Raw genomic sequence first — 10660 nt, 5'->3', positions numbered from 1 at the left:
CTGCCCAGCACCAAGATCCATCATGTTGCCGCCGGGGTGCATATACCTAGGTACGGCACTTGCCATTATTATGGATTTGTTCATCTCTTGACTCACTCACTGTTTCCTGGTTTTGCACGACGCTCGAGTAATCCGCGAAGATTGTGTATGAATGCAGCTGGTGCTTGTGATCAAGGACGACAACCCTGTTATCAACCCCGTTATTTAATCCAGGCTGCCTTGTAATACGAACAAGTCGAGGGAGGTCAACGCCTGCCATTTGTGGCCGTGCCGCGATGCCTGCCTGCCTGACCAACTACCATGCACCCTCTTTGATTGGGCCCGAATGCCGCAAGCCACTGCCCACCTGCACGGTACATGCGCGCCCGTGTGAGGATCACCATCCATCTGACCTCTAACCGCCACCTTTTTGCACCTTTGTGCAGCCTGTTGTGGCTGGCGGTGGAGGACTGGGCGCAGTAGACGTGGGCCAGACTACCCCCAGCCTGGCCCGTCTTGTCTTCTCTTCTGACTTGTGACTGAGCATGTCGTGCGACTTGCTTATTGCTTTTTCAAGCTCGAGTAGAAAAAGTTTTCTTTTTTTTTTCTCCTATGACTAACCTGTAATCGTAAGATTTTTATTTTGATCAATCAATACGTACGTCGTAAAGCATTGTCCTGCATCGTGTCTGCCTAATTTGCCGGCTTGCAGTAACTATGTAGTGCAACAGTGTCTGCGGCCGCTCGTCGCATCCCAGGTGCTGACTCTTGGAGTAGATGTATATATTCTACCCTCCTCCAAACCTCAGTCTTCTATTTTTTTGTCTCATATTCCCCTAGCTAATCTTGGCTTATTATTCCTCTCCCGCTTTTTACACTCATCACATCTTAGCTCTACTGGTATAAGTCATCGGTATCAGGTCTGTTCGATAGTGCTCTTTGAGCACCCCATCGCTCTATCGCCGCTCACCCCTCAAAAATCGTCGGCTCTGGATTTTGGAATGGGAAATATGGCTTCCATGATGGAGTCGCTCTCGATTCAATTCTCGCCTCTCTTTCAGCTCCCACAAAATGTTACAGACAATAGCGCAGCGTCAGGCAACCACAGCGACACGACAAGCCCTGGCAGCTTTCCTCACGGCATCATGGATACACTCCTTACAACCGCCGGCTCTGTCTCGCCCTTGTCACAGCTGCTCCTCTTCGTGTACAAGCTTCTAGGAGCACAGTTCGGTATCGATCCGTCCCTGCTCTTGACTGCCGTTGGCCTTGTCTGGGCCGTGTCAAAATTATCCAATCAAGTCTACCTTTACTTGGACTCAGTCATCGAGCGTTATATCATGTGCTCCATGCACATCGACGAGGATGACCATTATTACGATTACGTCATGAAGTTCCTGGCAAAGCACCCGTCCATCAAACGCAGCAGGCAGCTCACGGCACAGACCGTCTACCGAAGCGCTTGGGATGACGATGATGATGAAGAGGACGAAGATGATAGCAGGGCGCTGTTCCTCACCAACGGCGGCGACGATGAAAATTCGAACAACAGATATCTCAACTTTTCGAACCAAGCTGCGACTTCCGCGCCTCGCTACATTCCAGCAATGGGAAGGACGAGTTTTTGGCACAACGGCACCTACTTTAGAGTCACCCGACTCAAGGAGGCCTTTGCCAACAGCAGCGGCTGGGGCCCGATGAAAGACGTCGAATCCGTTTACATTACCTGCTACGGCAGGTCCATTTCTCCCCTCAAAACATTGCTTGCCGATGCCAAGGCACTCTACTGGAAGGACCTGGCACAGAAGACCACCATCTATCGACCTCGTTCCAAGGAACAGCGCCGCGACTACAACATGTGGCAGCAGGTAGCCCGACGACCCGTTCGCCCCATTCGCACTGTTGTTCTCGACAACAAAGAGAAGCACGATGTCCTGGCCGACATTAACGAGTACCTTCATCCCGCCACGCCCCGGTGGTATGCCTCGCGCGGTATCCCACTGCGTCGGGGCTATCTTTTCCACGGCCCGCCAGGTACCGGCAAGACCAGCTTCTCCTTCGCGCTAGCCGGCGTATTTGGAATCGATATTTACGTCATCAGTCTTCAGGATATCAGCATCACCGAAGAGGATCTTGCTGTGCTCTTTACGAACCTACCGCGTCGCTGTGTCATTCTGCTCGAGGACATTGACAGTGCCGGTCTCCGACGTGAAGGTGGCGATGCTGACAAGGACGACAAGGACAAGAAGAAAGAAAAGGAAAAGGACAACGACAATGAAAAAGAAACAGAAACAGAAACAGAAAATGAAAACGACAAGGACAATGGCAAGGGCAAGGAAAAGTCCAAGTCGAAAAAGAAAACATCCAAGTCTAGGGATGATAGCAAGGACGACGATTCGTCCTCGAGTGACAGCGACAGCGACTCGTCGTCTAGCGAAGATGACTCCAAATCGAAGAAGAAGCGCCGGCGCGGCGGTCGTAACGAGACGTCGAGAAAGCGCGGTTCCAAGAAGGGCATCTCCCTGTCCGGCCTCCTCAACGCCATCGACGGCGTGGCCTCTCACGAGGGCCGCGTGCTCATCATGACGACCAACAAGCCCGAGTCCCTGGACGAGGCGCTGGTGCGGCCCGGGCGCGTCGACGTGCAGGTCGGCTTCTGCCACGCGAGCACCTTCCAGGTGGAGGAATTGTTCCTGCGCATGTACGAGCGGCCGCCGCGCGTGGTCAAGACTAAGGACGGCAGCCCGGTGGCGGCGGACGCCAGGCAGAGCGACATGCTCCTCGAGCAGGCCAACCTGGCGTACGAGGTGGACGTCAAGGAGAACGAGATGCGCAAGATTGCCGTCCAGTTCGCCAAGTGCATCCCCGAGGGCAAGTTCTCGCCGGCCGAGGTGCAGGGCTTCCTGCTCAAGCGGAAGAAGAGCCCGCGCAAGGCGCTGGAGGAGGTGGACGCGTGGGTGGAAGCATCGCTAAAGCAAAAGGACTCCAGATCCAAGGTGGTAACGGTGCAATAGATTTAACGCGGAGGGATGATTGTTGTTTTTCTGAAGAGGTTGAGGATGAGAAAAGGAAGGTTGGGGCCGCAGGAGGACAGGGGCAGGCTCCGTGCATTTAATTATACAGCTGTCGACATGCACTCATCATTTGTCATTATTTGTTGGTATTTTGATTTTTTGGCAATTAACCACTCATATCTGTGTTTTTATCGTATTTATAAATAAAACTTGCTTTTTCTGCTTGCTACGGATGTTTCTTCTCCTCCGAGATTAGTGCCTACCCTGTATCTATCAGACAGCACCTATGTATGTCCATAGGGTAGAGCTGTGAATGGTGGGGCATCGTCACTGGCCTCGTCTCCAACCAGTTGCTTCTCCCACCAAATCACCCTTCCCGCTGCAACCAACCCTGGACGATTTAGTAGCGACGGACCATGGCGAGTACACAACCAGGAGCGCAGGCAGTCGCCAAAGAATCGGGTCTACGGCTGCCCAGCAATGGCAAGACCATTTACCACCGCCCCTTGAACCGCGCCAAGGGCGGCGAGATGAGCCAGGCGAGCTTTGCCTACCTGTTTGGCGAGATGGTGACGTATGCGCAACGGCGCGTCAAGGGGATTCAGGAGCTCGAGCAGAGGTGAGGAAGCACCCAGCCAGCACCACGCCATGAGCTGCCTGCAAACCCTACCTAGTACCAACTGACCAACCCCAACTCTGCAGGCTGAACCTCCAGGGCCACGCCATCGGGCTGAAGCTGCTCGACCTCCTCCTGTACCGCGAGCCCGCGCGCACGCAGCTGCGGCCGCTCAACGTCATCGCGTTGCTGCACTTTATCAAGCAAAACGCCTGGACGCACCTGTTTGGGCGGCAGGCCGACCGCCTCGAGAAGAGCAACAACCCGGACACGCCCGAGGAGTACATGATCATCGACAACGAGCCGCTCGTCAACCGCTACATCTCGGTGCCGCGCGAGATGAGCCAGCTCAACTGCGCCGCCTTTGCCGCCGGCATCGTCGAGGGCGTCTGCGACGGCGCCGACTTTCCCGCCAAGGTGACGGCGCACACCGTCGCCGAGGGCGACATGTGGCCGGGCAAGACGGTGTTTCTGGTCAAGTTTGCGCCCGAGGTCGTCGAGCGGGAGGCATTTCTGGGCAAGACTTGAAGAAGCTTTGAATTGCTGGGCAAGACTGGAAGAAGCTTCGTGCGAGTTTGACCATGCCCATTCGGCGACGGGACGGGACATGGATGGATGGAAGGGCATTTTGATTTTGGGTGCACACGGAGTTGGGAGTTGAGCGTGCCAACGAGACCATTTTTGGCTGCGTCACGCAGCGCATATACATAGCATCATTAGGTATTCATTAGGTTACGGAAACATTTTGTACGCTGGTTCAGTGTGTTGGCAAATGCAGTCGTCGTAAAGCATAAAACGTAGCGCTCGCTGTGTAGGTGCCAAGCCCATCATGTCGCCTGGCTGAGCCGCTTGATCAGTAAACTTTGTATGCACCTAGTCGCCTCGCCTCATCATCGAGGCAGGTTCCTGACTCCCACGGCGCCCTTGCCGCCGCCCTTCTTGCCGCTCGCGTCCGGCCCCTTGTCCATGAGGGAGGCCAGGCCCAGGTCCTTCCAGGCGGGCTCGTTGACGCGCTGGGTGGCGCGCTGGATGCCGAAGGCGGCGTGCTGGTCGGGCACGACGTCGTCCTCGTCCTCGGGGTTGATGGGTTGGTGCTGGGGCGGCACGTAGATCTCGTCGTCGGGCAGCTTGTCGCGGCAAAAGTCGTCGAAGAGGTCGGCGTCGGCGGCACGGTGCATGTGCACGTAGGTGAAGTGGGAGTCCTTGTTCTGCGGGAGGTGGTTAGCTTGGATGCAGAGTTCTGTCAAAGCGCCCTGGACGACAAGTTGTGCTGGTTTTCTGGTTTCTGGTTTCTTGGAGACAAGGGGGACTCACCATGCTGGAGAGGGGTTGGCGCAATGGCTCTTGTTTTGATGATTCGTTGACATTCTTTGGCTGTGCCATTCCTTGTTGACACTGAACTGCCTGCATGCAGTGGAGAAGTGGAGGGCGGGGTGTGTGTGTGTGTCGCCTAGAATGGCACCTATGTACCTATGTACTGTATGTACCTACGTATGTGCATAGGTAGCTATGTACACTGCTACATATGTTAATAGCTATAGTTGGATAGGCAGTAAGTAGGCAGAAATGGTAGACTGTGTGCAAGTACCAACACAATAATCTCCAAAGTGATGAGATTTATTTTGTATTTATATATAATTTCTAGCTCACGACGACGTGCAAGTGAAATTGCGACCAATTGAGCAATGGCTGGACGAAGCGTGATACATACATGTATATGGCCACGCCGCTTCACCAACAAGGTCCTTGCCACATCCGGCGTACACCTCTCGGATGCATTCGCACAACAAACGGTTAAAGTACCAATGCAATTTAGTTGCAAAAAATTCAAAATTGTTTCAAGCTGTGGAATTTGTTCGCAAGCGGGATTTTCTTTTCGTACTTTGAATATGTATCGCCCCGTGTTCTAGCAGCCCATCTTCTACCGGGTTGTGTATCCGCCGTCAATCACCAGGTCCGACCCGGTCGTGTACGAGCTCGCGTCCGAGATAAAGTACACGTACGCCGCCTTGAGCTCCGACGACTCCGCCGGCCTGCCGACCGGAATCATGCTGTTCCACAGATCCTGCGTCTTCTGGTCGATGAAGTCGGAGAGCCCCGTGTTGATGTACCCCGGGCTGATGGAGTTGACGCGGGCAAAGTCGCGCCACTCGTTGGCCAGGGACCGGGCCAGGTGGATGCAGCCGGCCTTGGCCACGTTGTACGATGTCTGCTCCTGCGGGTAGTTGGCGATGTGGCCGGACATGGACGCGGTGATGACGAGGGAGCCGTGGCCCTGCTTCTTGAAGACGGCGCCCACGGCCTTGGCGCAGTAGGCGGTGCCGTTGAGGTCCACCTGGATAACCTTGTCCCAAGCCTCGGAGGTGCCTTCGACGACGCCCGAGTCGGCCGTCATGCCGGAGCTAGCGGGCGGGGCAAGTTAGTTGAGAGTGGAAGGGCGAAGAGTACGAAGAGTGAGAGGTAAGTACACTTACTTGGCAATGAAGCCGTCAATCTTGCCAAAGTCGGACACGACCTGGTTGACAAAGGCCTCGACGTCGGAGTACTTGACCACGTTGAGCTGGTACGTCTTGACCTTGACGCCGTACGTCTTGGAGAGCTCCTCGGCGTTCTTGTTGGCGCCGTCCGGACGCGACGAGTAGGTGATGGCCAGGTTGGCGCCCATCTCGGCGCACCCGCGGGCGGCCTCGATGCCGATGCCCTTGGCGCCCGAGGCACCGGTGACGATGACCGTCTTGCCCTTGAGGCTGAGCAGGTCGAGGACCTTGGTGGCCTTGGGAGCTGTGATAGGCATGGTGGGGTTGGTTTGGGGGGATGTGTTTTGGTAGTGAGAGAATGTAGAACACGAAGATATCTCGCGGAAGGAGAATTGATACTTTTAGGCGTGTGAATGGATCAAGAGTAGGATGATGGAGGGGGAGGGGGATTAGAGCTTCTTTTAAGGAGCCGGCCGGACAGCTCGGGTTGCTGCTTGGGAGCTGCCGGGGCTGGGGATCCCCCATTGGTGAACTATCTGACTTCCCCTCTATAAAAAGCCCTGTTTTCATTCAGCCATGCGGCTCGAGGCACTTCACTTGTGGCCCTGCATCAAATCAAAAGTCAATGTATCATAGGAGCTTCCGGGCCGGGATGCTCAAGGTTGTCTGCCCCACCAATGGCGTCACTGAGAGGCCAGGAAATGGATGGGCTGGGTGCGTCGAATGATAACTAGCATTCTGGGAACGAATAGGGTAAGTTGGTACCTACAGTACCTAGGCACTAGCCAGCTTCGGCGGCGGGGTCTATCTTGATGATTGATGATTGGCAATTGGCAGGCGTCAGTTGCTTTTCCTGCTCTGCACTGCGCAGTAGCCAAGCCACTGTTCCAATTGTCGCTGCGAACAGGGCAAGTTGCTCCCTCTCCAGCAGTCAGCTCACAGCCAGCTACATAGCGCATTCGTGCCGCAACTCAGGCCTTTCTTCTTACCTAGAGCCTGCCAGCCTTGTCATCAATTCATAATCATCACAATCATGCATGTGACTGCGGGAGGATCTTCCTAGCCCGTCCCTTGGGTCAAGCATTGGCAGCCTCGATGCGCCAAGCCTGGCTTCATAATACCTTTGTCATTCTCACAAATAGCCTTGCATTAATCAAGCCATCCAACTTTGCGTTTAGCACAAAAGGATTGCAAACGAATTACCAATACATGCACCGCAAACCGCCAGCAGCTCTCATAATTTGAATCCAATTTTTATTCATCTTGGTGCAGCTGCGTCATAAGCAACATCTGCGGGGAATCATTTTCTACCTAACACACCCAACCAACACACACGCCCATCATACATACATTCAATCGCACACCATCATGAAATAATTTCTCTGCTCCAAGAAAATCATGTCCATAAAATTAATTGGCATTTACCACTTGGATCCAGGCAGAGCAATCGGCGAACCCTTGTCCTCGCCAGAAGCACCGCCCAGTGTCAGAGCAGCGTTGATAACACCAGCGAGGCCTTCACCCGCAATGAGACCGGCTGCAATGGCGAAACCATAAGCCTCGAAGCTGTTGCGGAAATACTTTTTCCACCACCAAGCCGTGATGGAACCAAACAAGACGGCGTTGGCATAACCGGAATCCGGTCCCAGCACCCACGCGACGCCAATCGCCATCCAGTTGGGAAGGTAGGCACGGTACTTTGCGCGAGAGCCCACCAGGTAAAAGTTCTTGAACAGAGCTTGGCATGCCGCAAACACACCCAGCACAATAGCAAAGATGCCCGATTTGAGAGGGATAGGAACATGGGGCTCCGTCACGGCCTGCGCGACAGCCACCCACGCGGCAACCGACGGAGCAGCAAAGGGACACTCGCCGTCCTGCAGTTCCGGTCTCCAAACGCAAGGGTAGGCAGCCATGAAGAGAACAAAAATACCCGGCGCCAAGAAGATGGAAACGATTGCGCCGATGCCCTGCGCGTAGAACTGCAGATGCGGAGGTGTCTGTAGCAGAAACCCAACACGAAAGTCACTGACCAGAGAGGTGGCCACGTCGGCCGTTCCGGTAGCTATGTTTCCGGCAATCAGGTTGATGCGTTGAGCATGCGACTGTTCTGTGCCCTTGGTGATACCGCCAAACACAAGCTGCGACGCCTTCGACGACGCAGTCAAGGGCGTGACATCCGTCACCGCACCTCCGTAGATGCTCATAAAGGCAAAGATGATGCCCAGAAGGCAGGCAATGATGGCATACCCGGCATTCATCTGGAACTGGAAGTGGCAGACGAAGCAGGCGACAACCATCATGATAATCGTGCCGGAGAGCCAAACATAGACAGGAACCTGCTGCTCGGCAGTGGCAAAGTCCTTGGTCAGGCTGTTTTCGTCGTTGACCTTGGCGGCTTGCTTCTCGAAAAATGGGCTGTTCTTACCACGCTTCTTCAGCGCAGCATCAATGTTGACCGACATTTCGCGGAAAGCAAAGAGAAGGCCATCCCAGAGAACGCGGATGTGGATGAAGAACTCAATCAGCGAGTAGACCAGGAGCACCATGACGCCAGGCCAGAGCATCCAATAACGCGGAGATGCCTTCCACCCGGGTTCGCCAATGCCCGTCATCTTGCCAAAGCTGGCAACCACACCCCATCGCTCGGCGATGACTGGGTCCTTGGCATGGAGGTACGGACGAGTGCCCTCACACTCGCCATAGTGAACAAGTAAAGGTCCGATCAAGCCCCAGGCAACAACAGTACCTCCCCACCAGGAGAGGGCCGTGTTGAGTCCGACGAGAATACCAGATCCGAAGAATGCGGGAGTTAGCTGGATATACCAGCCCCAGTTGTCGATGTTCTGGGCCCAGTTGGTGTAGCCGCTCCAGATGTAGAACCAGGAGAAGATGTGCCAGTTGTGCAGGATGCCGTCGGCGTACTGGGAGACAATGATGTGAATAAAGGCGCCAGCAAAGGCATAAAAGAGGGCCTTGACCTTGTTCATGGCATCGGCGGCACCAGACGAGACCGAGTGCATCGAGCGAATGGCGACAGCAGTGGCGGTTGGGGAGGGGAAGACGAGGTTCAACTCGCGTGAGACGTTGATGATGAAGAACTTGCGAAGAGGCACCGCGGCAAACAGGCCAAACAGGGCACAGACAATGGTCAGGGTCAGAATGCGACTAAAGTCGCCCTTGGGATCATCAGAGAGCAGACTCAGTCGGTACATGGCAGGCAAGCCGGCGACGAAAAGACCGCTCATGCCACCAGCACCGGTGGCGGCAGCCTGGACAATCGAGTTCTCCTGGGGACCAAAGCGTCCACCAAGGAAGGAGATGTGAGGGAAAGCCTTTGTGAGAAGGGTGACGATGCCATATCCGAAAATGGCACCAAACATGGTGGCAGGAAAAGTAAAGCCCGTCTTGAGGCCTATTTTATGTTAGATACTTGATTAGTCAAATGGGTGCTGCAGGTGGTGGATGGGTGGGTAGATGGTGATTGGGCTTACCGAGATAGACGTTGGAGGCATTGCAGAGCGATCCAAGAACGATACCAATCAGCACAGCGCGGACAGTAAGAGGATTTCTTTCAGGTTCAACACCCTTAAGAGGGGGGAAAGAAACGAAAAGGTCGTCAGGCAATGCCTCGTCGTCTGAGCGATCATCTTCATCTCGGCTGTCTTGTCGGTGCTTCTCATCGGCAAAGGTCTCGGGCAGGACCTTGGCATCGCCGGTGGCGTCGGCACCGGGCTTCGCGCCAAGAATGTGTCGCTCCTGAGACTCGTGGACGAGCTCAGGTTCGTTGTGCAAGTCGGCCACGACAGGCTTCTGGCCTGTGACGGCTGCGTCGTGGTCCATGCTGGGGAGATCTCCTGGCGGTAGACGCCAAGAATATTCCAAGGTAGGACGACCAAAGTGCCACCAACACAAGGAGTGTTGTTATGTGTGGCTGGGTGGTTTGCCAGCAGACAGACAGACAGACAGGCAACTACCTAGGTAGGATGTAGAGGTCAGACAGGAAGTGACAGTGTGGGAGTGGGCACGAGCAGCGTATTTATTATCTCAAGAGGGCAGGCACACAGCTACCTCCATGATGCAGCCAGAATAGGTAGGAGGTAGTTCTGGGAAGAGCTGAATGACTTGCGGTAGGCAAGGCAGCTAAGTTAGGTACTGTAGGTATCCGGAGGTACAGTACGGAGTTACTACCTCAGTATCTGTAGGGAGGTACCTATCCGTTAGCCAGGGACCAGACCTTTAGGGAGATTGTCAGTGGGAGCGGGCGTCGCTCAACCGAAGCGACCCCCGAGTGGTGGCGCCAGCCACACTCTAGGAATAGGTACCTACGGGAATAGGTAGCATTCAGAAATACCACCACCGCATCATGCTTGTTCGCTAGCTCACGCCATGTCACGCCAACAAAGGAACTTTTTCCCCTTGCTCCATCTCAGGCCGTGGGGGCTGATCAACCCAGCCTTGCTCCCTGCCAATAGCAGCCAAGCCACTGACTGGTCACCATTCGCCCCCGCTGGACCACTACTCGAGGTTCGGCCGAAGCAGCAGTGTAAGCTTGATTGTAAACAGCCAACGAA

General features: G+C 54.8%; 5 protein-coding genes across 5 annotated transcripts; 2 read left to right on the top strand and 3 right to left on the bottom strand.

Moving 5' to 3' along the window:
• Positions 1–1124: 1124 nt before the first annotated feature.
• On the top strand, positions 1125–2993 carry ISF_09598 (bcs1; the record flags this gene model as incomplete). Its single annotated transcript, XM_018853199.1, has 1 exon — positions 1125–2993. One exon carries the CDS (start codon positions 1125–1127, stop codon positions 2991–2993), a length of 1869 nt encoding a protein of 622 aa, XP_018699615.1.
• A 416-nt stretch (positions 2994–3409) lies between these two features.
• On the top strand, positions 3410–4137 carry ISF_09597 (BET3 family protein; the record flags this gene model as incomplete). Its single annotated transcript, XM_018853198.1, has 2 exons — positions 3410–3612; positions 3696–4137. 2 exons carry the CDS (start codon positions 3410–3412, stop codon positions 4135–4137), a joined length of 645 nt encoding a protein of 214 aa, XP_018699614.1.
• Positions 4138–4499: 362 nt separating this feature from the next.
• Positions 4500–4926, bottom strand: ISF_09596 (Apc13 domain protein; the record flags this gene model as incomplete). The annotated part of the gene is made up of 2 exons (XM_018853197.1): positions 4500–4862; positions 4924–4926. The coding sequence occupies 2 exons, from the start codon at positions 4924–4926 to the stop codon at positions 4500–4502; spliced, it is 366 nt and encodes a 121-aa protein (XP_018699613.1).
• A 604-nt stretch (positions 4927–5530) lies between these two features.
• On the bottom strand, positions 5531–6403 carry ISF_09595 (L-xylulose reductase; the record flags this gene model as incomplete). Its single annotated transcript, XM_018853196.1, has 2 exons — positions 5531–6011; positions 6084–6403. The coding sequence occupies 2 exons, from the start codon at positions 6401–6403 to the stop codon at positions 5531–5533; spliced, it is 801 nt and encodes a 266-aa protein (XP_018699612.1).
• A 1104-nt stretch (positions 6404–7507) lies between these two features.
• Positions 7508–9929, bottom strand: ISF_09594 (oligopeptide transporter; the record flags this gene model as incomplete). The annotated part of the gene is made up of 2 exons (XM_018853195.1): positions 7508–9501; positions 9581–9929. 2 exons carry the CDS (start codon positions 9927–9929, stop codon positions 7508–7510), a joined length of 2343 nt encoding a protein of 780 aa, XP_018699611.1.
• Positions 9930–10660: the final 731 nt, after the last annotated feature.

The sequence above is a fragment of the Cordyceps fumosorosea genome, assembly GCF_001636725.1.
Source record: "Cordyceps fumosorosea ARSEF 2679 chromosome Unknown scaffold_57, whole genome shotgun sequence".
NCBI classification, from domain to species: Eukaryota; Fungi; Ascomycota; class Sordariomycetes; order Hypocreales; family Cordycipitaceae; genus Cordyceps; species Cordyceps fumosorosea.
Note: the sequence above shows the minus strand (reverse complement) of the source record. Positions and strands in the feature narration are given on the sequence as shown.